Source organism: Chelonoidis abingdonii, chromosome 4, assembly GCF_003597395.2.
Source record: "Chelonoidis abingdonii isolate Lonesome George chromosome 4, CheloAbing_2.0, whole genome shotgun sequence".
Classification (NCBI taxonomy): Eukaryota; Metazoa; Chordata; order Testudines; family Testudinidae; genus Chelonoidis; species Chelonoidis abingdonii.
In genome coordinates, this window is record NC_133772.1 from 149,078,167 (window position 1) to 149,100,462 (window position 22,296).

The following is a 22,296-nucleotide window of genomic DNA, read 5'->3' on the forward strand; positions in this document are numbered from 1 at the left end:
GTTTTTGAAGTTTCAATAGCTTTATACAGACTTCTGTGCTTACGGAAGGTAGGCCAGATTTTACTGGATGCAGACCATGGAAATCAAACAAACATGGAAAACCACTCTTCTGCCCACAAAAGGCCTGAATATATATAATGGGAACAGCTGAAAATTGCTGTTTAATTTAGTAAAATATTTATGTAACCTTTGGCTGTATTTTCACAACAGCCATGTGATGGTGTGGCAAAACCAAACAACAGCATGCAATATCTTACTACTTTACTTATAAAAGCTTCATTTTTGTAACATATGACCATAATGAAGGAGTGTGGTATGATAGACTGAGAAAGGCACTGGCAGGAACTCCTGAGTTCTTATTTCAGCTTTGCCACTGCCTCATGGCCCAGTCACACAGGTAGCTGAATGTTTCCTGAAGGTGCAGAGCAACCTGAATTCTCATTAAACCCCTAAAATTAGTGGTTGCTTAGGTGCAAGTGATCATGACTTGATTACACTGTTATGTGCAGAGTAAAGTTCAAACCAGTGATTTATAACATACTTAATGCTTTAAAAAAGCCAATTTCACACATCTAATAATTATGAACCAAATCAGCTGGAAGAGAGAATTCAAGCATTGGCCAAGCACAGCAACTGTGAGTGGAGTGCAGAGGAGGCATGGGAATGTTTAAGGGACTTTTGGGTTGCTGAACTTATGAACCAGAGGGGAAAAGGACACTGCCCAACTTACTTCGGGGTGGGTCTTTTGCTCACGGTTTGTTTATGAACCCTAGCTGCAGTGTTTTCCCAAATTAATTCTGAGTTATTTCCCTCCTTTTATTAAAAGTTTTTGCTACCCTCAGACCCTGTGCTTGCGAGAGGGGAAGTATTGCCTCTTAGAGGCGCCCAGGGGGTGGTGCGTAATTGTCCCAGGTTACTGGGTAGGGGCTCGAGCTGGTTGTACTGTTGAAAAGGAACCCCTAGATACTGAACCTGGCCCTTGTTGCTGCTGGCTCCACCTGGCAGAAAGGTTATATTTGCATAAGTGTCACTGAATTAAAAAGCTAGTTTTCTAGAATATTTCAAAAGCTAGCACTGTATACATAGCAGTTGCAAATTAAAACCTACACCAATGTACATTTATATCTACCCACTATGCAGTACAAACTGATCAGCAATCTACTGCTACTGGTGCACAACTTTCAGTACGAGACAGATCTGGTCAGTACATTTCAATTGAAATGCTTTTGTAAACACTTGAGAGACACTTTTTTATTTAAGAATATGCAATGTGAAAACATTGTTAGTATACAGCAAAATGCTGAGATTTGCTATTTTTGCTGCATGCTAAACTGCTTAATCATTTCTGAATAAAATAGTTGTCTATGCAAAACCAATAAAAATCTTATAATACATTGTTGTTTGGCAGCTTTGATCAATAAAACACAACATTATGGTGCTGAAATTAATAAAAACTAGTCATAGTGCAGTATTTTTGGAACTGAGCAAAGAATGACATCTTTCTTATTTTGGGTACCATTGTTTCACCTTGCCTACAATCTTACGACACCACTTGACAGCTCCACATCACACCTGATCCTAGTGTACATCAAATAAGCTTTCAAATAATACATGATGTGGATGTGTATAGGGTAGGGTACAACAAACTCCAAAAATATGACTCTCTTTGAAGAATTCCACATGCCTATTTCAGCCAGTACCCTTTCCCCCAAAAAGAACTAAAAACAAACGCATGCCTTTTGTACAGAAGCTTCCCATTCCCAGCTGAATCTCACTGTCCCTTCAATTAATCATCTCCCCTAGAGAAGGAGGAGAGTTTGGGACAAAGAATAAAAACATACATATGCCAAATGAACACAAAAAAATGGAGGTAGGAAGAGCTAGACACTCATTTGAGAAATACACATATACACAACCAAATCTTACATTTCTCTGTGCTGCTCTGTCACTAATAATATTTCCTAAAAGCATGGAGGGAACTCTCGGGACCAGTTTGGCAAGTCTTGTCTGATGGGATTAAACTGAAATTGGCTATAGAAACTGTCAAAGTTGTAAAGACCTGACTGAATGAAACTTGACATCTTCCTGACGTTTCAGTCCTGGTAGAATGCAAAAATGAGACATGCAAACTGAAAGCTGATTTGAAAAAGTTCTTCAGGACATAAATTGACCTAATGTGTTGGTGCCAAAAGAGAGGAAAAAAAATCGGTATGGATTTCTGCTGCAGGGGATGAGAAAAAGAGCTCTTTTAGGAGATGGGACAGGAGAAGGGATTATTGGCAGAGAAAAGATTGCTCTGACTAGACACAATATTAAGAAGGAAGTTTGGATGAATATGCAGAAGCACTGCTTGACTCTATTATACAAATAGTAGCATGAATCAGTCACTATGGCATGGCGCTCACAGATTCTAATAAGTGGTTGTGACTGCCATCAGAATACTTGCATGTCTAAAAGTAGCTGAATTTTCACAGTTTTGGCTCAAAGAGGAGTACTATTACCTCAGTATCAAGATTACAGTGATTCAATATTATAGCAGGACTTTATCCAGCTTTTGAAGATTTCAAGTACTTAATGTCCCTGCCAGGCCTAATTAGAGACCTATGAACATGTCATACCAGATCAAACCTATGACCACAGAGTCAGATAACTTGCTTGTGATCAATACCAAATGCTTGAGAGGAAGACAAACAAGCCCCATAATATATCTGTCCAGTTATGCAATGCTGTACAAGGAGAGTGGGAGGAGAGAAGACTGGGATAATTAGTTCTGGGCCCAGAAGCTTATGAGAGGCACTGTGTCTGGTGGTTAGAGCAAGCAGCACTTGTTTTCTGTTCCTGGGTCTGCCAGAGACTGACCTTCACTCAACTTATCTGTGCTTCAGTCTGAGTCAGTGCACTCTAGGGTATCTCTGAGCCACAGAGTTAAAGGGTCAGTGGCAGCTGAAGGAGTAGCCACTGCTGTTGCAAATTGGGAGTAGCACACTTTTCCTCCCTGAAGGGAGTGGGGAGAGAAGGGGCAATCCTACACTGCCGGTCCCCCTCCCATCCCAATAACTGAGGATGGAAGAAGTGAGCCAAAGAGCCTAGAAGAGAGACTGGCTGGATGCTCCCAGTGATGTCAGAGATGCCTGAGTGGGTGGCAAAAGGCCACCTGGCTTCCTTGCCAGAAGGCAGCTCAAGTTAGGTGGGGAGAAGAGAGCATCCCTGGCTCGTCATCCTCCAGGGACTGTCTTTTTCAGCAAAAGAATACAAGAATTACAAAAGTTCATTTTAAAATGTAACAGTACCTGTTTCCTTTTGAAGGTCCTTGCTGTCCATAGCCACTAGAGGTCACTTTCTGGTACAGCTGCTGCCTGTTTGTTAAGTGATTTTGAGGCTTTTGTCTCGGCAGTACTGATTCAATGTGATTGTAATTCAGACACAATATCTGCATAAAGCAAACCACATGAAATGAAACAGAAAACTGCCCTGCTAATATAGTAGCTAAGATGCCAGTTACAACATATCTCTGCTCTTTCAAATTCAGATAACGAGCTAACAACAGATTGGTGCTGAATCACTGGTATTCAGGGCTTCAAAAATTCTTGATGCAATAGATAGGCTAGTGGTCAATTTATTTCAGCACATGGTTAAATAAGTGGTTTTTAGTCTTTTTGTGACTCATTTGTAGTGTATGAATTCTGCTGACTAAAATAATTTTAGAAAGCTATATTTAGTAAATTAGTATATAATATAAGTAATGTAATAAAGATTTCCCCTTGCTCTATTATAAAAGAAACCTGTCAGGCAGGAATAAAGAGATTTAGAACTTTATATAAAGAGAGAAGGTACTTACTGTCACTATAAAAATAGAAAAGAAAAGCACAGATTAACTCACCTTGACATTAGGCAAGAAGATTAAACCACTGAAAGAGGTGAGATTGTTGTTCTGTAAATTCACATTACAAACATTTCTAAACTGATCTGCTGGTGCAAGATCCACCGTTCTGAATTGGATAAAGAAAATAATTACAGAAAAAGGTATCAAGTGACACAGATTTCCTGAGCAGGTCTACTGATGTTACATTTCTCGCCAGAAATCTAACATCTTCCTCTTACAAGAGCATCCTGATAAAACTCTACAATAAATACATTGTGCTGTTTTCTGAGGTGTAGTAATACAGAGTTGATATAATTCCTATGTTAAAGGCAAAATCCACTTCACCCACATAAAGTCTGAGTATTTACACTTTAAGTGTGTGAAGTATGAGAGGTGAGGGTTCGAGGAAGTGAAATCTACCCCACTGCAGGTATGCTGCAGACTCCCATGGCAACCTCTCCACTGCATGGGCTAAAATACTGGCTGAAGCGCCCTCCGTGCTGTTTGCATGGTATAGTAATGCCACAGGATCTGCATTTATATAGACAGTGGTCCCGCCCTCCAGTCTACATGCTCCCCACAGCCTGCTGCAGTACTGTGTAGATTGTGAAAGTATTCCAGCTGGATCATTTGCTTAGTTTGAAGATGTCTGTTACAAGGCAGAGTCAACTGAGGAGAAAGAAAGCAGAAGAGGGACAGCTCCCAGATCAGAGAATACCATCACTTGAATGGATTCCCTCATCTGCAGTGTTATAAATAAGCTACTTCGAGAAATTAGACCTCGTGACACAATATCCCTCTACAGAAGCTGAAAGCTATACAATCAACGATACACAAGAGGTATTTTAATATTGCCTTAAAACCTTTCATGACAGCCAAAGTCTCCAGAGATAGAATGTCTATGGTGGAAGAGACTCAGTCTCAAAGCAGTGTTTAAATAGTCTGCCCTCGTGTCTAAAATGGTCTCTTTCAAATACAAAAGTGTTGCACTGGTAAGAGTAGAGACTTGTTTATGAATATGGTCATGGGTATGGGCATGACCTAGTGAAGTCAATGGGAGCTTTGACGCTGGCATCAATGGAATTGGGATATAGCTCTCAGCCACAGCAAGAGCTAAGATAAGACATCTTTACATACTACAAAATGGAGGTAACTTTCATTGACAGATGTACAACTATGCATACCACAGAAATGCTTTCCAAAAAAATATAAATCACAAATCAATTGTGGCAAACAGTCAAAGCATACACCCTGCTGTATAATATGTTGTGCTACAGTAGGGCAGAGCATGCATGGTATACTAAGCATTTTCACACCATGAACACAAAGCAATAGAATCATAGAACTGGAAGGGACCTGGAGAGGTCATCTAGTCCAGGCCCCTGCACTCATGGCAGGACTAAGTATTATCTAGACCATCCCTGACAGGTGTTTGCCTACCCTGCTCTTAAAAATCTCAAGTGATGGTGATCCACAACCCCCCTAGGCAATTTATTCCAGTGCTTAACTACCTTGACCATTAGGAAGTTTTTCCTAATGTCCAATCTAAACTGCCCATGCTGCAATTTAAGCCAATTGCTTCTTGTCCTATCCTCAGAGGTTAACGAGAACAATATTTCTCCCTCCTCCTTGTAACAACCTTTTATGTACTTGAAAACTGTTATAATGTCCCCTCTCAGTCTTCTCTTTTCCAGACTAAACAAACCCTCAAAGGTCTTGTTTTCTAGACCTTTAATCATTTGTGTTGCTCTTCTCTGGACTTTCTCCAATTTGTCCACATCTTTCCTGAAATTTGGCACCCAGAACTGGACACAAAACTCCAGTTGAGGCCATATTAGTACAGAGTAGAGCGGAAGAATTACTTCTTGTGTCTTCCTTACAACACCCCTGCTAAAACATCCCAGAATGATGTTTCTTTTTTTTTTTGCAAAGGTGTTACACTGTTGACTTATATTTAGTTTGTGATCCACTATGACCCCCAAATCCATTTCTGCAGTACTCCTTCCTAGGCAGTCATTGTCCATTTTGTATGTGTGCAACCAGGGGTGGCTCCGGGCACCAGCGCACCAACCGCGTGCCTGGGGCAGCAAGGCGCGGAAGGGCAGCCTGCCGGTCGCTGTAAGGGTGACAGTCAGGCAGCCTTCAACGGCATGCCTGCGGGAGGTCCACTGATCCCACGGCTTTGGTGGCAATTTGACAGTGGGCATGCTGAAGGCGTAGGACTGGTGGACCTCTGACGGGGCAAGCCGCTGAAGGCTGCCTGACTGCCATGCTTGGGGCAGCAAAATACATAGATCCGCCCCTGTGTGCAACTGATCGTTCCTTCCTCAGTGAAGTACTTTTAATGTGTCCTTCTTGAATTTCATCCTATTTACTTCAGACCATTTCTCCAGTTTTTCCAGATCATTTTGAATTATAATCCTATCTTCCAAAGCACTTGGAACCCCTCCCATCTTGGTATCAACTGTAAACTTTATAAGTGTACTCTCAATGCCATTATCTAAATCATTGATGAAGACATTGAATAGAACCGGACCCAGAACTGATCCCTCCAGGAACCCACTTGATATGTCCTTTCAGCTTGACTGTGAACCACTGACAATTACTCTCTGGGAATGGTCTTCCAATCAATTATGCACCCACCTGTGGCAGGGCAGGGGTAAAAACCCCTTTAAAGCCCTGCCAAAATGCTGTCTGTAGCCTGCTCTCTGGCCAGGAGGCCAGATGTAGAGATGCAGGTACTTAGCAGGGAGCCCAGCTGCAAGCCCTAAGGAGGCCTGACTCAAAGGAACATGCTGAGCTAAGTAATGACAGCTGGGCTGGAGCAGGCGAGGGCTATAAAAGCCCTGGGAGAACCAAAATGAAGAGGCTAGCCCGGGAGGAGACAGGAGGCAGTATCTCTGTCTTCTTGCCAACACGGAAGCCTCAAGGGCCAGGAGACCCTGGGGAGGGTCTGTGGGGCACTAACTGTTGGGGGATCTGGGAACTGCACAAGCACTGTAAATAAAGACACTTGGGTGATCCAACAAAAGAAGAGTGGACGACTCTTTATAATACCAGCCTAAACACAGGGTGCAGGCCCAAACCTGCTCTGACCCTGTGACACCACCTTATAGTAGCTCCAACTAGGTTATATTTCCCTAGTTTGTTTATGAGAAGGTCTTGAAAAAAGTAATTGCTCTTGATGATTTAGTGAGGTGTTTTAAGATCTAGGATAGGGTGCTATCAGCCAGATCTTTCACAAATAAGGAAATAGTGGCAACCAAAGAGGAGGTTACTTACCTGTAACTGGAGGTTCCTTGAGATGCATGGTCCCTATTTGTATTCCAAATGTAGGTGTACATGCATGCCATGCACTGGCACTGGAAGGTTTCCTTAACAGTGTCCGTTGACCCACAGGTGTCATGTGTCCCCTCAAACTTCCAACCGAGGTTATAATAGGCCATGTGAGTCAATACTCCTCCAGTGACCTTTGTACTGCTGAGTAATGCAGTCCATAACAGAGGGGTGGAGGACGGGTTTTGGAATACAAATAGGGACCACACATCTCAAAGAACCTCCAGTTACAGGAAAGTAACCCTTCTTCTTCTTCTTCAAATGATAGCCCCTATATGCATTTCAAAAACGGGTGAGCAGCGAGCAGTGATCAGTGTGGAGACGGGTGTGGGGAAGCAAGAGAACTGCACTCTGTAGCACTGCATGGCCCAGAGTAGCATCCACAGCTGCTCCTTGGGTAGAGCTCTGTGCAGATACAAAATTTATATCTGTGGATGTGGATATCTGTGGGTGTGGATATAAACTGAATATCCGCAGAGCTGCAGGGCTCTACCGGGAACTGAGCAGTGAAAGCAGCAACATGTTGGGCTGCCTCCTGCAGGAAGGATGGCAGAGGCAAGTTCTTGTTGGGATGCTGCAACCAGGAGCCAGTTGTTCAGGTACGGGTACACCAAGTAGCCAAGGTGGTGCATTTGTGCTGCCACAACCGCGAAGACCTTCGTGAAGACTTGCAGAGCCATTGTGATGCCAAAAGGGAGGGCTTTGAATTCAAAGTGGTGCTGTCCGATCTGGAAATGGAGAAATTTCTGGTGGGCTGGGTGGATGCTGATGTGGGAGGAGGTATCCTTCATATCGAGTGCCGCGAACCAGACACCAGGAGGGTGATAAGGGATAACAGATGCCAGCGTCACCATGCGGAACTTGGATTTCCTGATAAAGTTGTTTAGCAGCCAAAGACTGAGATAGGAGTGGTGCCCTCTGCCCTTCTTTGGGATGAGGAAGTACGGGGAGTAGAAAGACTCTCCCTTCATAGGGAGGTGCCACTCCCTCAATGGTGCCCTTTCCTTGTTGGAAAAGGTATTGACGGGAAGGGTCCATTGGAGGCTTCTGGGGGGGGAGGGTGATGCAGGGGAAAAGAAAGAAACTCTATGGAGTACCCATGATGGATAATCTCCAGTACCCAATGGTCCATGGTGATCTTGCCCCAGTTGTGGGCAAATGGGGCAAGACACCCCCCAAAGATAACATGGGGCACCACGGGTGGCAACAGGGAGAGTTCGGAGCTCTGAAAGGATGCATCAAAACTATGTAGGTTGTTGGTGAGCAGGGGACAAGGAGATGGCCATAGCAGAGGCCAGGAGTCGCTGTTGCTGGGATGGGATTTCCTGCTGTCACTGGTAGTAGGCCTGATAGGGCGCACGTGGGAGGGCTGGAACTGTTGACAGCAATGTGGGGCCACGGTATAGCTCCCCAGGTACTGTAGCATGGCTTGGCAGTCTTTTAACAAGTGAAAGGACTCATTTATCTTGTAATAGAACAACTTGTCCTCATCAGAGAGGAGGTGCTCTATAGTGGTTTGGACCTCGGAGCCCGACACCACTGGTGAAGGAGCCTGAGTCGAGTGGTACAAGGCTTGGAAAGTGGCAAGATGGCTCCCACTGTGGTCAAGGAGTGGGAGTCTGGGGGTACAGCGGGCCTTAGAGGTACCGGTATCACACCATCGCAGCAGGGTCATAAGCTGGAGGATAAGGTGGCCGTGGATGGGAGTCCGAGCTGCACCTGGACATGGGAGAGAAGGAGGGCTCTGGCTCAGAAAATTCCTTGAAGTCCAAAGAGTCCAGTAGCAGTGGAGCCAGCAGTACACGGTGTTGAGTTGGTAGGAGCTGGTCCAACAGGAGCAGGAATGGTTCATCTGCCAGAATGGGGATCCCCCAGGTGAGCGAGAGACCAGAGAGAACCGGGGAGGATGGGTATGGCAACTCCCATGTCTCTGTAGAGAGAAGAGGCTCCATACAGCCAGGAGTCCAAGGAGTGCCCCTGGAAACGCTGGAACATCAAAGCCACATCCATGGGGCCGACGGAACCCAAGGTCGCGGAGTTGGTCGTGGGACAGGCAGTGCTTGTGCTGGAGACTGCTCCAGGTGGACGGGCACTGGGGCAACCAGCGGTACCGCCAGATTCTTCTTGAGCTTAGCTTTAACTTAAATGCGGAGAAGCTTGGGCATTGGTATGACAAGTTCTGTGCGCAACATCTCACCCGACCTGGCTTGGGGAGGAATGCTATGCTTAGAAGCAGTCCTCGATGGAAACTTGCTCCTAAGCCCATAAGAGTGCTTCCTACCCTCTTGTATGGAATTGTCCTTAGCCAGTGGTGCTGCTGGATCCAGTGCGTGCAAAGTGCTGGGAGGAGCACACAGCACGGGTGAGTGAAGCTGCACCAATGGTTCCAACGATCCTGGAACCGAGTGGGTGTACAGTCTCATGGTTTCCTCCGTGAGGTATTTTCTGAGGTGGAACTCCTGCACTTCCCAGGTCTGAGTCCGGGGAAGACTTGAAAATCATGCAACAAGTAGCGATATGAGCCTCCCCAAGGCAGTAAAGACAGTGCTGGTGCTTGTCGCTCACAGAGAAAGAGCGTAGGCACAAAACATAGCTTTTAAACTCCAGAACATGGAGCATAGTCTATGGGCTAGGGGGGGTGGGGACGGGAAATGTACCCCAGACGAGGTAAACTAATGCTATCGACAACTACTATCTACAACTATCTATCTACAAGAAAATAACAAAGAAGAACTATATACAACAGACTAAGAGCACGAACGAACAGGGGGTTCTGACTCAGGCCAGGTGGCAGTAAGAGGGAACTGGAAAAGTGTTGCCCCGCAGAGCCTATTATAACCTTGGCTGGGAGCACAAGGGGATGTACAATGCACGTATGGGTCAACAGACACTCCTAAGGAAACCTGACTCCAGCGTATGGAGCGCACACAGAGGCCATCACTCAAAGAAAACCTCATTTATACTTAACATGGCTATCCTCATTTGGGCTAGATTTGGGATAGAAGGATTCAGAACAGAGACAGGTTAAGGCAAATATGCCCTTTTTGAACAAAATAAGTCTCTCTTCTAGAGTTGCCTGTCCAAAATGTGCAGAGGCCACACAAATCTCTGCTTGACAAATGAAATAATCTGCTGAGAGTTAGGAAAGTCTGAAACTGAAGAGAGTCACCTTTTTTCCATGTGGCTCATATGATCCTCTGTGGATCAAACAAGAGGATTTTGCCCATAATCAGAGAGACATATGAACGGAATTATCTAAACCTAGGCTCTGGTTTTAATTATATTTTTCTAGCCATTATGTTAAATGCTATTTATGCACATTTGAAAATTACTGCACCTGATCGTAGAGGTTGTCCAATTTAATTCTTGCATTTTAGTGAAGTCTGAATGTCCTAGTCTTTCTGCAATCATATCACAGGTAAGTCTGCCACCAAATAAATCCTTAGCACTCTCGATGTCTGCTGTCTCCTGTATAATGACATTTAAAATGAATTTTGTTATATTAAAGCAGACCTAGAACTATAATAAGAAGTTAAGAGTGAAAATTTTCAGCCCAAAAGGTAGTTTAAAAAAAAAGTGCCTGAAAATCAGGGCTTAAACTAAAAGTGTCTCCCCAACCATCACCTTAGCTTTATACCATCTAGAGGGAGGGATAGCTCAGTGGTTTGAGCATTTGCCTACTAAACCCAGGGTTGTGAGTTTAATTCCTGAGGGGGCCATTTAGGGATCTGTGGCAAAAATCTGTCTGGGGATTAGTCCTGCTTTGAGCAGGGGGTTAGACTAGATGACCTCCTGAGATCCCTTCCAACCCTGATATTCTATATTCTTATTGAACAGATTATGGAAATATTCACATGCTCTAATTAAGTTTAAACTACAGATTTGTTACATGCACTAAAATAATATTAGGTAATTGTGTTAATAAGGGTCAGAAATCATCAGGATGCCCATGCCATCCTGATTGGTAAAAAAGGATGGTTTTAACAATTACAATAATCTTATGATCTATAGTATAACTTACTACTGCAGTGCCATCTAAGGCTTTGAGAGATGGAAGATGGAATATTACAAACAATCGGTAGTTATCTTGTTTCCACACAATTAGATTTCCAGACATGTCCAACATGACGAGGTTATTTAAACCCTAAGAAATAAAACATGTAGTTCAAGGTTTAATAGTATAATTTTTAAATGTTTCTAAGGAATGAAACCTAGGCTATTCCCTTTATCTTTAATCATTCTCTTCATCTTACAACTGCATGTGTCAAATATGAAGCACCATTTAATAAAACCCAGGGTTTCATTCTCATTTGCATTAAGGTGCCTTTACATAACTCCGGCAGTGTAAAGGAGCACTAAAGTGGGCATAAGTTACGCTTACCCTCACTTTAAATTCCTTTTATACTACCAGAGTGCTATAATTGAGAATCAGGCCCCCAGTCTCCAATCACAACAGTAATACTTGTATATATGCCAGCAGCTCCAGGTGAAAGGAACTGGGGTTGCTGCATGTGTGCATGCTTGTGCTCTTGAGTTTATTTCCACTGTAATTCTTCTAATTACAGAGTTAGGCTAGGCACAATAGAGATGCATGGTGCGTGGCTCTACCTGGAAAATGCTGGGTTCAATCCTGTTAGTTACTCAGCACCTCCTTCAAAGCACTGAGCACGCTCAATTCCAAAAGGAAGTTCAGACTAAGGCTCTTACGAAGGACAATTCCTCTGGGCCCAATTTTTAAACGTGGACATCTAAATTGCATATGCGAATAGAAGACTTTCGAGCACAATTTAGAGACAAGGTGGGTGAGGTATTGGTCCAACTTTTGTTGGTGAGAGAGACAAGCTTTCGAGCTACACAGAGAAAGCAGTCCTTCAGGTCCTGAAGAAAGACTTGAAGAAAAGCTCTGTCTCTCTTTCTCACCAACAGAAGTTGGTCCAATAAAAGATATTACCCCATCCACATTGTCTCCCTAATATCCTCGGACCGACCTGGCTGCAACAAAACTGCAGGCACAATTTAGGCAGCCATTTAAAAAAATATGGCTTCCCATATTTAAAAACGGGAAAGATATATTTGTACTGACGTTACAAGCAAATTGTGAATTTACTTTTACCCGCAAGTCCTAAAGCAATCAAGTCCACATTTACCTTTAAATGATATATCTCTTGGTAGGTAGAAACGTAGTTATTGCTGATGTATAGTTCTATTAGTGTGTAGGCTTTCTGCAAACCAACCAATGAAGTAATTCTGTTGCTCTCAAGAGAGAGGTAGTGAAGATGAGACAAGTTTTCAAAAACGCGTCTTTCCAGGGTGGTGAGATGATTATTATTTACACTAAGTCGTGTTAGTTTGGTGAGTTTTGAAATTCCTGGAAAAATCAATAAGATGTTCTTAAAGCATATATAGTGAGAAGCAAAAGAAGTGGTCAACTTGGATGGTAAAACAAGCTACACATGAGTGATGGCCTGCACACTCAGGCTGTGATGCAGGCAGGATCAGGAGAGATCATTCGTGGCCTGCTCTTCTGTGATAGCTAAGAGCATTTTCCAGAAAGAGGCTACTCACAGTCCATTTCACCCCTCTGATTCTTCCTCCAGGAGTAGCAAAGAGCATAGTGAGGGGGAGGGATTAACTCTTCACTCATCTCTCAGGCAGCAGGATCTTTTCCTTGCTCCCTCTTCCTTCATATGCTACAGCTGGACTTTCTTTCACTATACAGAAGACTATGGCCCAGTTTTTAAAAGGTATTTAGGTGTTGCTGAGCTCAGCACTACAATGCCTAACTGATTTAGGAGTCTAAATCTCATTTTCAAAGGAATTTAGGCACTTAGGAGCCAAAAGGCCACTGACAGTCATTGGTATTTAGATTCCTAAGTGCCAATATACTTTAAGAAAATGACATTTAGGCTCCTAACTCCATTAGGCACTGCAACACTGAGCACAGCAACACCCAAATACCTTTAAAAAACTGGGTCTATGAACCTAATTTTAAAATCAACTGACAATAACAGTAGCTGCCATGACCTATGTGAGGATATGAGGAAACGTAGCAACTACCCAGTAGTGTTTGGAATAGTCATATAGTGTGTATAAGGTAAATCTGTTCTTTTAAAAAGTGAATTTTTGACCTTTTGGAATCATTAGTTTACTAACTTATTTTAGAAATTATTGAGCCAACATGTAACTGTCATAGGAAAATTTATGGTTCACTGCAGGAATGTTACATGTCAGTAAGTCTACATACTAAAAATCATGCACTCTTATCAGTTCCAAAAAATTCCTATTAACATAAATACATTGGTTTTGCTTTTCTGAAACACAATCAGTCTGCTTTGTCTCTTTTCTTCATTTCTGCTAAAGACTCACCACAAAGCTAAAGAGAAGGCAATGACATATTTTTTAATATGAAAGCTTTAAAATTGTATGCAACTGATAAAGTTAACAGTAAAAAGTCACCCTCTGGAACACTGGACTATATGGGAACATTTCTGTTGTGTCTAACTTAATGTCTTGATTTTCACTAACTTCCTAAATACAAGTATCAGAGGGGTAGCCGAGTTAGTCTGGATCTGTAAAAGCAGCAGAGAATCCTGTGGCACCTTATAGACTAACAGACGTTTTGGAGCGTGAGCTTTCGTGGGTGAATACCCACTTCGTCAGACGCAGACGCAGTCCTGCGTCTGACAAAGTCGGTATTCACCCACGAAAGCTCACGCTCCAAAACGTCTGTTAGTCTATAAGGTGCCACAGGATTCTCTGCTGCTTTTCCTAAATACAGTACCTTCTAGATTTGAGATGCAGTTTCCATCTAAAGTGAGCTCTTCAAGATTAAGGCAAGATTCCAGTCCTTCTATTTTAGTGAGATTATTGTTGCTAAATGAGGCCCATCTTAAATTCTCCAATTTTTCTAAGTTGGCAATTTTGGAGAGATGTTGTCCATCCAGATCTAAGACCGTTATCTGTGAAAAAACTAAATTTTAGTATTGAAAGATCTCAGTCAATTAATTCCAACATAGGCACTAATGGAAAATACATCAAATTATACACTGAGGACCATATAGTGCCTTCACATTCTTCATAGACGTTCCCCAGTAATGTCAGCAAAGCATTTCTTTTTGGATACTGGACATCACAGAGCCCTCATTTTGCAATTCAGGACTTCATTTTTGAACCCCCAAGAAACCCCAAACCGACACCAAAACCTCAGCAACTTGCACCAGAACAAGCAATGACTCCACAATATAAACTAACCAGCTTCCAAATGCACCTGTGCAGTTACAGTTTACAAACAGGTTCACATTTTTTCTAGGGTAGATCAGACCTCAGTATTAAGATGAATTTAACCTCATCTACCAATGTCACATATGATTATATTATTGATTCGCCTGCTTACACATGTTTTTATTCTACGATTTAGGGGTGAAATCATGGCCTCACTGAAGTCAATGGCAAAACAGAAATGCCTTCAATGGGATCAGGATTTCACCCTGTATATAGTAACTTTCTAGGTCAGTGCTCTGGCAGCATTTGAGTGCTTGCTAAGGAAGGATTTATCCCTTACAGTTTTGGTTCACAGATAAGCATTCCTTTTGCTGTACGCAACATCCAAATTCATTCTAGTTTTCTTCTTTGCAAAATTCTTGGGCAGGAACAAATTAAATTAGATTCCAAACACTTTTTTAATCCTTTGGTGTCATCACAGAACCTTCTTTCACAGACACTGGCTGTAAACAAACACACACTACAGAAAGAGAGCAACCAATTAATGATTCCACCCTTTCTCAGAAAACAACCAGTAAGGCCAGGGCTGGCAAGCAGTGCAATTGCCCGGGGCCTGACGCAACCGGAGTTCCCACAAATCTAAGTTACGAGCCCCAACCCCAGGCAGCAGGACTCGGGGAGGGAGTTCCACCTTCACCCTCCAATTCACTTCACTGGGTCATCCAGCCTGTGGGTCAGTGTCAACCGGTGGCTGCACCCCCAGAGACCATCACAAACGCCTTCTGTGAGGGCCTACTTCTTAGTTTCTGCCCTGGGACCCAGCGAGTCTAATGCCAGCCCTGAGTAAGGCTGCAGTTTTCTTCATCAGGTTAACCAATCATGCAATGATGAAAAAAAATGGCTACGTAGCTTAATTTAGCAAGTTGAGTCTCTGGTGGCCTGGGATATTCAACACTGTCTCCTACCTATGCCAAACAACCTTTACAGAATTCAAAGCTGTTTCTTATACAGGCTATGCTAATAGCCAAAGGACAACTTATGTTCTCTCTTCTGTCTAGGTGATATTCCTTTTGGAGACAATTTTCTCTTTCTACAATAACGTACTATATCCCTGTATGAACCCTATTTCATTTTGATGTCACAAAGTGTAACGTTGACAAAATATGCTGAAATGTTGGTTCTCTTGGCAATGTCTGTAAATGTGCATTTCTTAATGCACGCAGAATAAAACACTATGCGCATCAGCAGAAATGTGTTTTCCTCTAGCTATTCTATACTCTACACAACAAATTGAACTGACAGAGGAGCTTTTAACCTTTTATTCTTGGCAGATTAACATGATTTCAGAAGAGAGGTCAGGACATGGATTATGGCAGGCTACGATGAACTTGGATCTTCCTATGTAGTGTTATATGGCTTTTCGTTATGTAGTGAAGTTGTAATTGTAGGTTGTCATGCCAGACAAGAGGCAATGTGTGTAGGCCTGAAATTAGACCTACCACCGTTCTTCATGTAATATGGGCTCAGTACTGAAAATTCTATGCATGAACACTGAATATTAAAGTTTCAATATCCTACCAACTCAGAAGAAAAGATTGTGATCTGATATGGAAACTCTTATGTTTTTATATTCTTAACTTCAGGTACTAGATTACATGTTTAAGTGCTCAGAAAGATGTATTTTTAATTAACATGCATCAACTCAACAAATATAACAAAATAAAAATGTGACAGAGATAAATCTAAGGCCTAATGCATTATATTTAATAGAGACAGCCTTACCTTAGGATACCAGCTGCTACTGAAATGAGTTTGTGAATCCACCTTGTTCTTGCTAATTTCAGTCAGAATTTTGGCATAAGGATGTACACTCAGAATGCGTGGTCGAACTTCATCAGTCCTAGAATGTTCTAAAAGACATGCCTGAGAAAATGAAAATACTTAATAGATAATATAACGGTATAAATAATGTACATTTTTCACAGTGTAACATGAAGAAAGGGGCTTTATGGCTCAATCTCCTTATGATTGGGAGACTGTATCATATGTTAGTAGATCTAATATGTCTGTGGATCTGATAGTTCTAGTAGATCTGACACGTGGTAATAAAGCTTATCCATTTTTAATGTTTATTATTCTACTAAAAAAAATGATCGGGGCAAAGCTTGAGGCCTTTACTCTGTTTTTGATCAGTTCTTATTCCAGAAAAGTCTGATTCTAGTCAATGGGGGGTTGTCAGAGAATAGACAGAATCAGACTCTTCTGGAGTAAGAACTGATCAAAAATATGATCTGAATAAAGATCAAAAGAATTCACTGTGTTGTAGCAGTGTCCACACAGTGAATTAGTGAGTGGCAAGCTGGCGCGCAGCAGACCACACTTGGCTTACTGCACACTAACTCGTCACATACACAAGGCCTCAGAAGTCTAGACAATTTTTCTGCTACTTGCTTTATCCTCTCTTTTATTTGGCAAACATTTAATTTCCCGTGTTTTGAATAGAGCTGAAATTAAACAAGGTCATTTTTAACAACTTCAAAATTATTAAAATTTAACATTATGAAATATCTTTCATTGTGAACCAGCATCATTACCAATATCAGCGAAGCTCTGAGTGAGAACAATGTTTGTGAAATAACTGCTGCTTCACAGCCAGCTACTCAGAGCACAAAATATGGCATTTTAATAGGGCATAGGAAACTAGGTGATTTTAAAAATAAGATTAAATACAAATTTTAAAATACAAGTCAGATTGTGCCTATAATTTCTTGTTTCCAGTCTTGCATTTGCTACAAGTAATAGCAAAACGGAACATCATACCTGAGAGATCTTTGATCCAGCAATAAAACATGAAGCAGCTGCAGCCTCTTCTTCAGTAATCTGGACGCCATCTAAACGAGTAAGAGCCTTTAATCGGCCAATGACACTCAAACGCAACGAGACTGGCTTGGAAAAAAAAAAGCAAAGTGATGTAATTGAGTTTTTAAAATTGTCTATATTGTTACATACAATAAAAGGACATATGATTCCTTTCAATCCAGTCTTCTCTCATGTTATGTATGTTAAGGGATAGATTGTGGTCCATCCTGTGTGCTCACACAAGAAAGTAAAAAAGGAGACATAAGATGTGCCCCTTGCTCCTATGTCCCAGCTATGCCTACCATTGGTAGCAGTGTGCATGGGAAAGCAGCCTCCACAAGGTTGCTATGTGTTCCCTGCTCACCTGGATTGGGGACGGGTGAAAAGGGGTGGGAAATGGGCTGAGTCTTGCCATACCTGTACAAAACTATAAGGAACAACATACATTTGGGCTAGGTTTGGTTACATTGATCTAATGTGACACTGATGTCAATAAATTACTCTGGATTTACATGCGTGTATGAGATAAAAATGTAGCCCTGAAGGATTGTAATTATATATAGCTATGTAAGACATTAAGTGCGGTACAATAACAAAGTTATTAGCACCTGCCTTATAAGCCAGAAGTTTGCAAGTATTACAAGTGTTATTAAATGCAAGGAATTTGATGACCTCAGAGGAGGTGAAAGAGAAGCTCAAGGGATTTGGATGTGTGAGTCTAAACTCAAGGTGGAGCTACAGCCCTAACTCTTACACAGAAACATTTTAAAATTCCCATTAAATTATAGTGCAAGAAAAACACAGACTGGATAATCATACTCATAAGGAAAGTGAATAATAACATCTTTATTTCTAGCTGGAAAATATACTTACTGAAACAACCAGAATAATAATGATCAATGTAATCTTTATAAACTAGATGAGACTATGCACCTGTGCATGGGAGAATGAAGGAGTACGCACATCTCTTAACTAGGCTACACAGCGCTTGGAATTCAGGAGAAGAGGATTATGTAGGTAGTCAGGGAATGGATGGAGAGGGCGTGCAATGGACTGAGTCTTGCATTGCTCCCCAATGCCACAGCCAGCACAGCTGCGCTGCCGCTCTGGGGGATGTGTGTGTCACCAGGTAGAAGGTTGGCACTGTATATTTTCCCTGAAAGTGAGGGAAACTATTTCTGCCCTGTCTCCTTTCACTGGCCAGCACAGCTGAGTCAGTGCAGTGGGGGCAAAGGGTGGCTGGCATAGATCATCAGTAAAGTTACCACCTACTAGAAGCAAGGAGGAGAGGAATTATGCCTCAGAGTAGTGTCACTGAGTCACAATGCTTTTAGGAGCCACCTCTGCAGATTATGCACAACCTCTTGCTCAGGATTGTTCACAAAGTCAAAGGGCCTGACAGCGTAAAGCATTCTTAAAGTGGACACTAATTACATATATATCCACTTTAAGGCCCCTTACACAGCCAGAGTGGTGTAAAGCGGCCTCAATGTAAATGAGAACGAGGACCAACATTTAGCACTATAAGGTCTAATTGTTGTTTTGGCTAGAAGGTTTTCCTGAGAATTTTAAGCACTGAAACATACCTTATGCCATGGGTTATGTCTGATATCAAGACTGAGTACGTTTGAAGTGTGTTTACGTAAGACATTTATTTCCTCTCCAGTTTTTTTCAGTTGATTCCAGCTCAAGTCTAAATACTTCAGTTTGCTTAAGCCTCTAATACCCTCCAGGGTGATCACATGGTTGTGGCTTGCATCAAAATATTCCAGATTGGGCTGCAAGACAGTACTGATTTGAGAACAATTGTACAGAAAAAAGTACAGCAAGGAAAGATTTGGTAACAAACTCAGTTTTAATAGACAGTCCCACAGAAGGCACTGTCATCCAGATTCAATGCCCAAAGCGCCCCTTGCCCAGCAGAAAGCCTATCTGGATAGAAGTCTGGTTAACAATTGAACCTTTGAATGTATATTGAATCCAGCCCACCCTCTGATATTTCCTCATCCATCTACTACCAACAGAATACAGAACAGTTTTAGTTTTCTTTTTTCAGGGTGGAATTCATCCCTAGCATGCTCAGCCATGCAAGGCCCCGTACACTACTTTAGCCAGAGTGAGTGAGACAATCACATCATTTGAGAGTGGTGGGATCTACAGGAAGTCCTTGGAAGGTGGGGGAAGGTCCTACATCTTGTACCCCTCATGTAGGGTGACTCTGTACTGGCCCCAAACTAGGCAAAAGAGAGGGTTGGAGGCAGGTTGTGATTTTAGTCACATGATCTGCAATCACACAGATCCAGTGGCCCAGAAATCCTGGTAGGGGATGTTTAAAAACTACACTAGAATGGCAGCCCTGGAGGAGCAACACTGTATGGCCTGGAGGTGAAAGCCATCCTTCCTGCCCCACAGTCAGAGTCTCACTCCAAGTCTAATCTTGGATGTTATTAATTGTTGTTAGTTATTATTTATTTGTGTTAGGATAGCGCCTAGAGACTCCAACCAAGATCAGGGCCCATTGTGCTAGGCACTGTAGACACACACAGTAAGAAACGGTCTCTAACCTGAAGCATTTACAACTAAGTAGACAAGAGAGACAAAGGGTGGGAGACAGGAATAATAATACCACCATCTACCTCTTATATAGCACTTTTCATTTGCAGATCTCAAAGCGCTCTACAAAGGAGGTGAGTATCATTATTCCATTGTTCATACTGGGAAACTGAGGCAAGGGAGGTGAAATGACTTGCCTACCACCACTAAGCAGGCTAACTGCAGAGTCAGGAATAGAACCCAGGTCACCAAAGTCCCAATCCAGTACTCTACCTATTGGTCCACATTGCCTACAACAAAGGAGGAGTAGGAACAAGGGCTCTGTTTAGAGGTAGTGAACTTCACCCATTAGATATAAATCAGGCTTGCTGCCATGCAATAGACATTAATATATTTAAGTTGTACACACAAAGGATTTTTTTCAATTAAAATATTCCTTTAGTTTAATTTCCTTTACAAAATATAGAGTAACATTTCTTACCAAGTGGTAAACATCATCTAAACATGTAAATTCATTAAAGCTGACAATAAGTTTTCGAAGCCCTGTCAGTTTAGAGATGTCCCGCAGTTTGCTCAGGCTGTTCCCATGCAAATTCAGAACCTAGGTCAAAAATTAATGAGATTACAACTGTACCATATATATACACAACCAAATTCTGTGCTACTCCTTCACTGCTTTTCAACATTAAAGAGCTTCAACTGCTAATGTTTAAAAGTAAATGTAACTCTATTCTATAGATTATAAAAAAGGCTAAGAAAAGTTACTTGTAAGTGAAATAAAGTTTGTGAAGAGCAGTTGCAGGGATCCTGGGACAAAGTATTGCTTTTATTTTCTATTTTGAAGGATATTTGTTCTTCCCCTCTATCTTCTCGCTGAAGTATCAGAGGGGTAGCCATGTTAGTCTGGATCTGTAAAAGCAGCAAAGAATCCTGTGGCACCTCATAGACTAACAGACGTTTTGGAGCATGAGCTTTCATGGGTGAAAACTTTTGCACTACATGCATCCAACAAAGTGGGTATTCACCCACGAAAGCTCATGCTCCAAAACGTCTGTTAGTCTATAAAGTGCCACGGGACTCTTTGCTGCTTCTCCCTGAAGTAACAGTGGGTTAGGAAGATGGAGATTCAGTTCAGAAATGGTTTTTACTGGTCCACTGAAAGCGGTAATGGTAGGAGTAAGAAGGGACGACAGTTTCCAATCCTTCCCCACTAGGAGAGATCTTGTTGCTTGGGGAGACTGGATGGAAGATTGCCAGCTGGGAAATCCTCCATGCCTGGAGTACAGTTTGGGGATAGAGGCACCCAGAAGAGGAGAAGAACCAGCCAAGTGAAGTCAAGCACCCAGGAAAGGGAATTATGGGTGAGGGCAAGGGGGAGGGGAGAACTGTTACCCCATCGAAGACACAGACAGGAGAGGAGATCAAAACTATTTAACAATTTAAAATGCCAAATGTTCAGCAGGCTTCCTGCATCAAGTCTGTACAGACAAAATGAGTAACTGCAAATGCAAAACTGCAGTTAGCTATGCAATGAAAGGAGTTTTGTATGCAAATACCAATTTGCATAAGGGGTTTGGAGACCCATCAGTTGCAATGATATTGAAAAACTGGGTGTAGCTATGTGGCTGTCAAGAGTTCTCCCCTTCACTGGATTTATATTTTTCTGATGCCAAAACTGACATATAAAATCTTGAGTGATCACTATGATGACACAACCACACACCCAAAAAAACTTTGAGAAGACTCTCAGTTAAAGCTGACATGTTAGGCCTTATCTAGGTCTCACAAACAGTAGTTTTGCATGTGATTTCAATGGAATTATTTATACAATAGTAAATAAAATCAGAATCCTGCCCAGTATTTGTAAATTCATATTTTTATGAAAAACAAATGGCATAATTTAGGGATGGAAGTCCTTATTCTGATTTCACACTAGTTTTGGATCTCCAATTACTCCCAAAGCACTGCACTGATGTACAACAAGTGTAACACCAGAATCAAGCCCAAATGCTAGCCTTAATTTGTGACGTCCTGCTTTTGATTGGTTTATGAGGCAATCTGAATAACACGAAACTGATTACGTAATACCTTGTCCTGCTGTAAGTTTAACAGACAATACTCACCACTATTTGACTGTAAATATTGGCCTTAGCAACTGAAAGCACTGTCTTTTCATCCAAGCAAACAATTTTGGGTCTGGCTTTTACTGTAGGCTCCATGTTCATAACTTCATCATCACGTTGCAAATCACTAGACAATATAAATCCTTCTGTATTTTTCTTTCTTTCATCTACAATTACATTGCTGAGTGTAGAAAACAGGGACTGAACTTTGACCTATGCAAAATAATATTGGTCAACATTAGTAAAATTTCTATTTTAATTTAAGTAAATTATTTAAAATTGCATATAAATATGCCGAAAGTAGAGTTAGGAAATCATCTTTCGGTAATGCAGCACTTTCAG

General features: G+C 41.9%; 1 protein-coding gene across 4 annotated transcripts in view; it reads right to left on the reverse strand.

Moving 5' to 3' along the window:
* LRRC9 (leucine rich repeat containing 9) overlaps positions 1-22,296 on the reverse strand; it is an 89,397-nt gene that overhangs the window by 28,789 nt on the left and 38,312 nt on the right. For 3 of the 4 annotated variants that reach the window (XM_032783208.2, XM_032783209.2, XM_032783210.2), the window contains exons 16-26: positions 21,955-22,167; positions 20,313-20,432; positions 18,865-19,056; positions 17,240-17,365; positions 16,202-16,342; positions 13,980-14,157; positions 12,346-12,566; positions 11,220-11,342; positions 10,536-10,666; positions 3,881-3,989; positions 3,291-3,430 (exon numbers count right to left, since the gene is read on the reverse strand). In XM_032783208.2, the coding sequence (XP_032639099.1) occupies positions 3,291-3,430; positions 3,881-3,989; positions 10,536-10,666; positions 11,220-11,342; positions 12,346-12,566; positions 13,980-14,157; positions 16,202-16,342; positions 17,240-17,365; positions 18,865-19,056; positions 20,313-20,432; positions 21,955-22,167 (1,694 nt within the window). The remainder of the gene's footprint in view (positions 1-3,290; positions 3,431-3,880; positions 3,990-10,535; positions 10,667-11,219; positions 11,343-12,345; positions 12,567-13,979; positions 14,158-16,201; positions 16,343-17,239; positions 17,366-18,864; positions 19,057-20,312; positions 20,433-21,954; positions 22,168-22,296) is intronic. The other variant, XM_032783211.2, reaches the window with a different exon arrangement.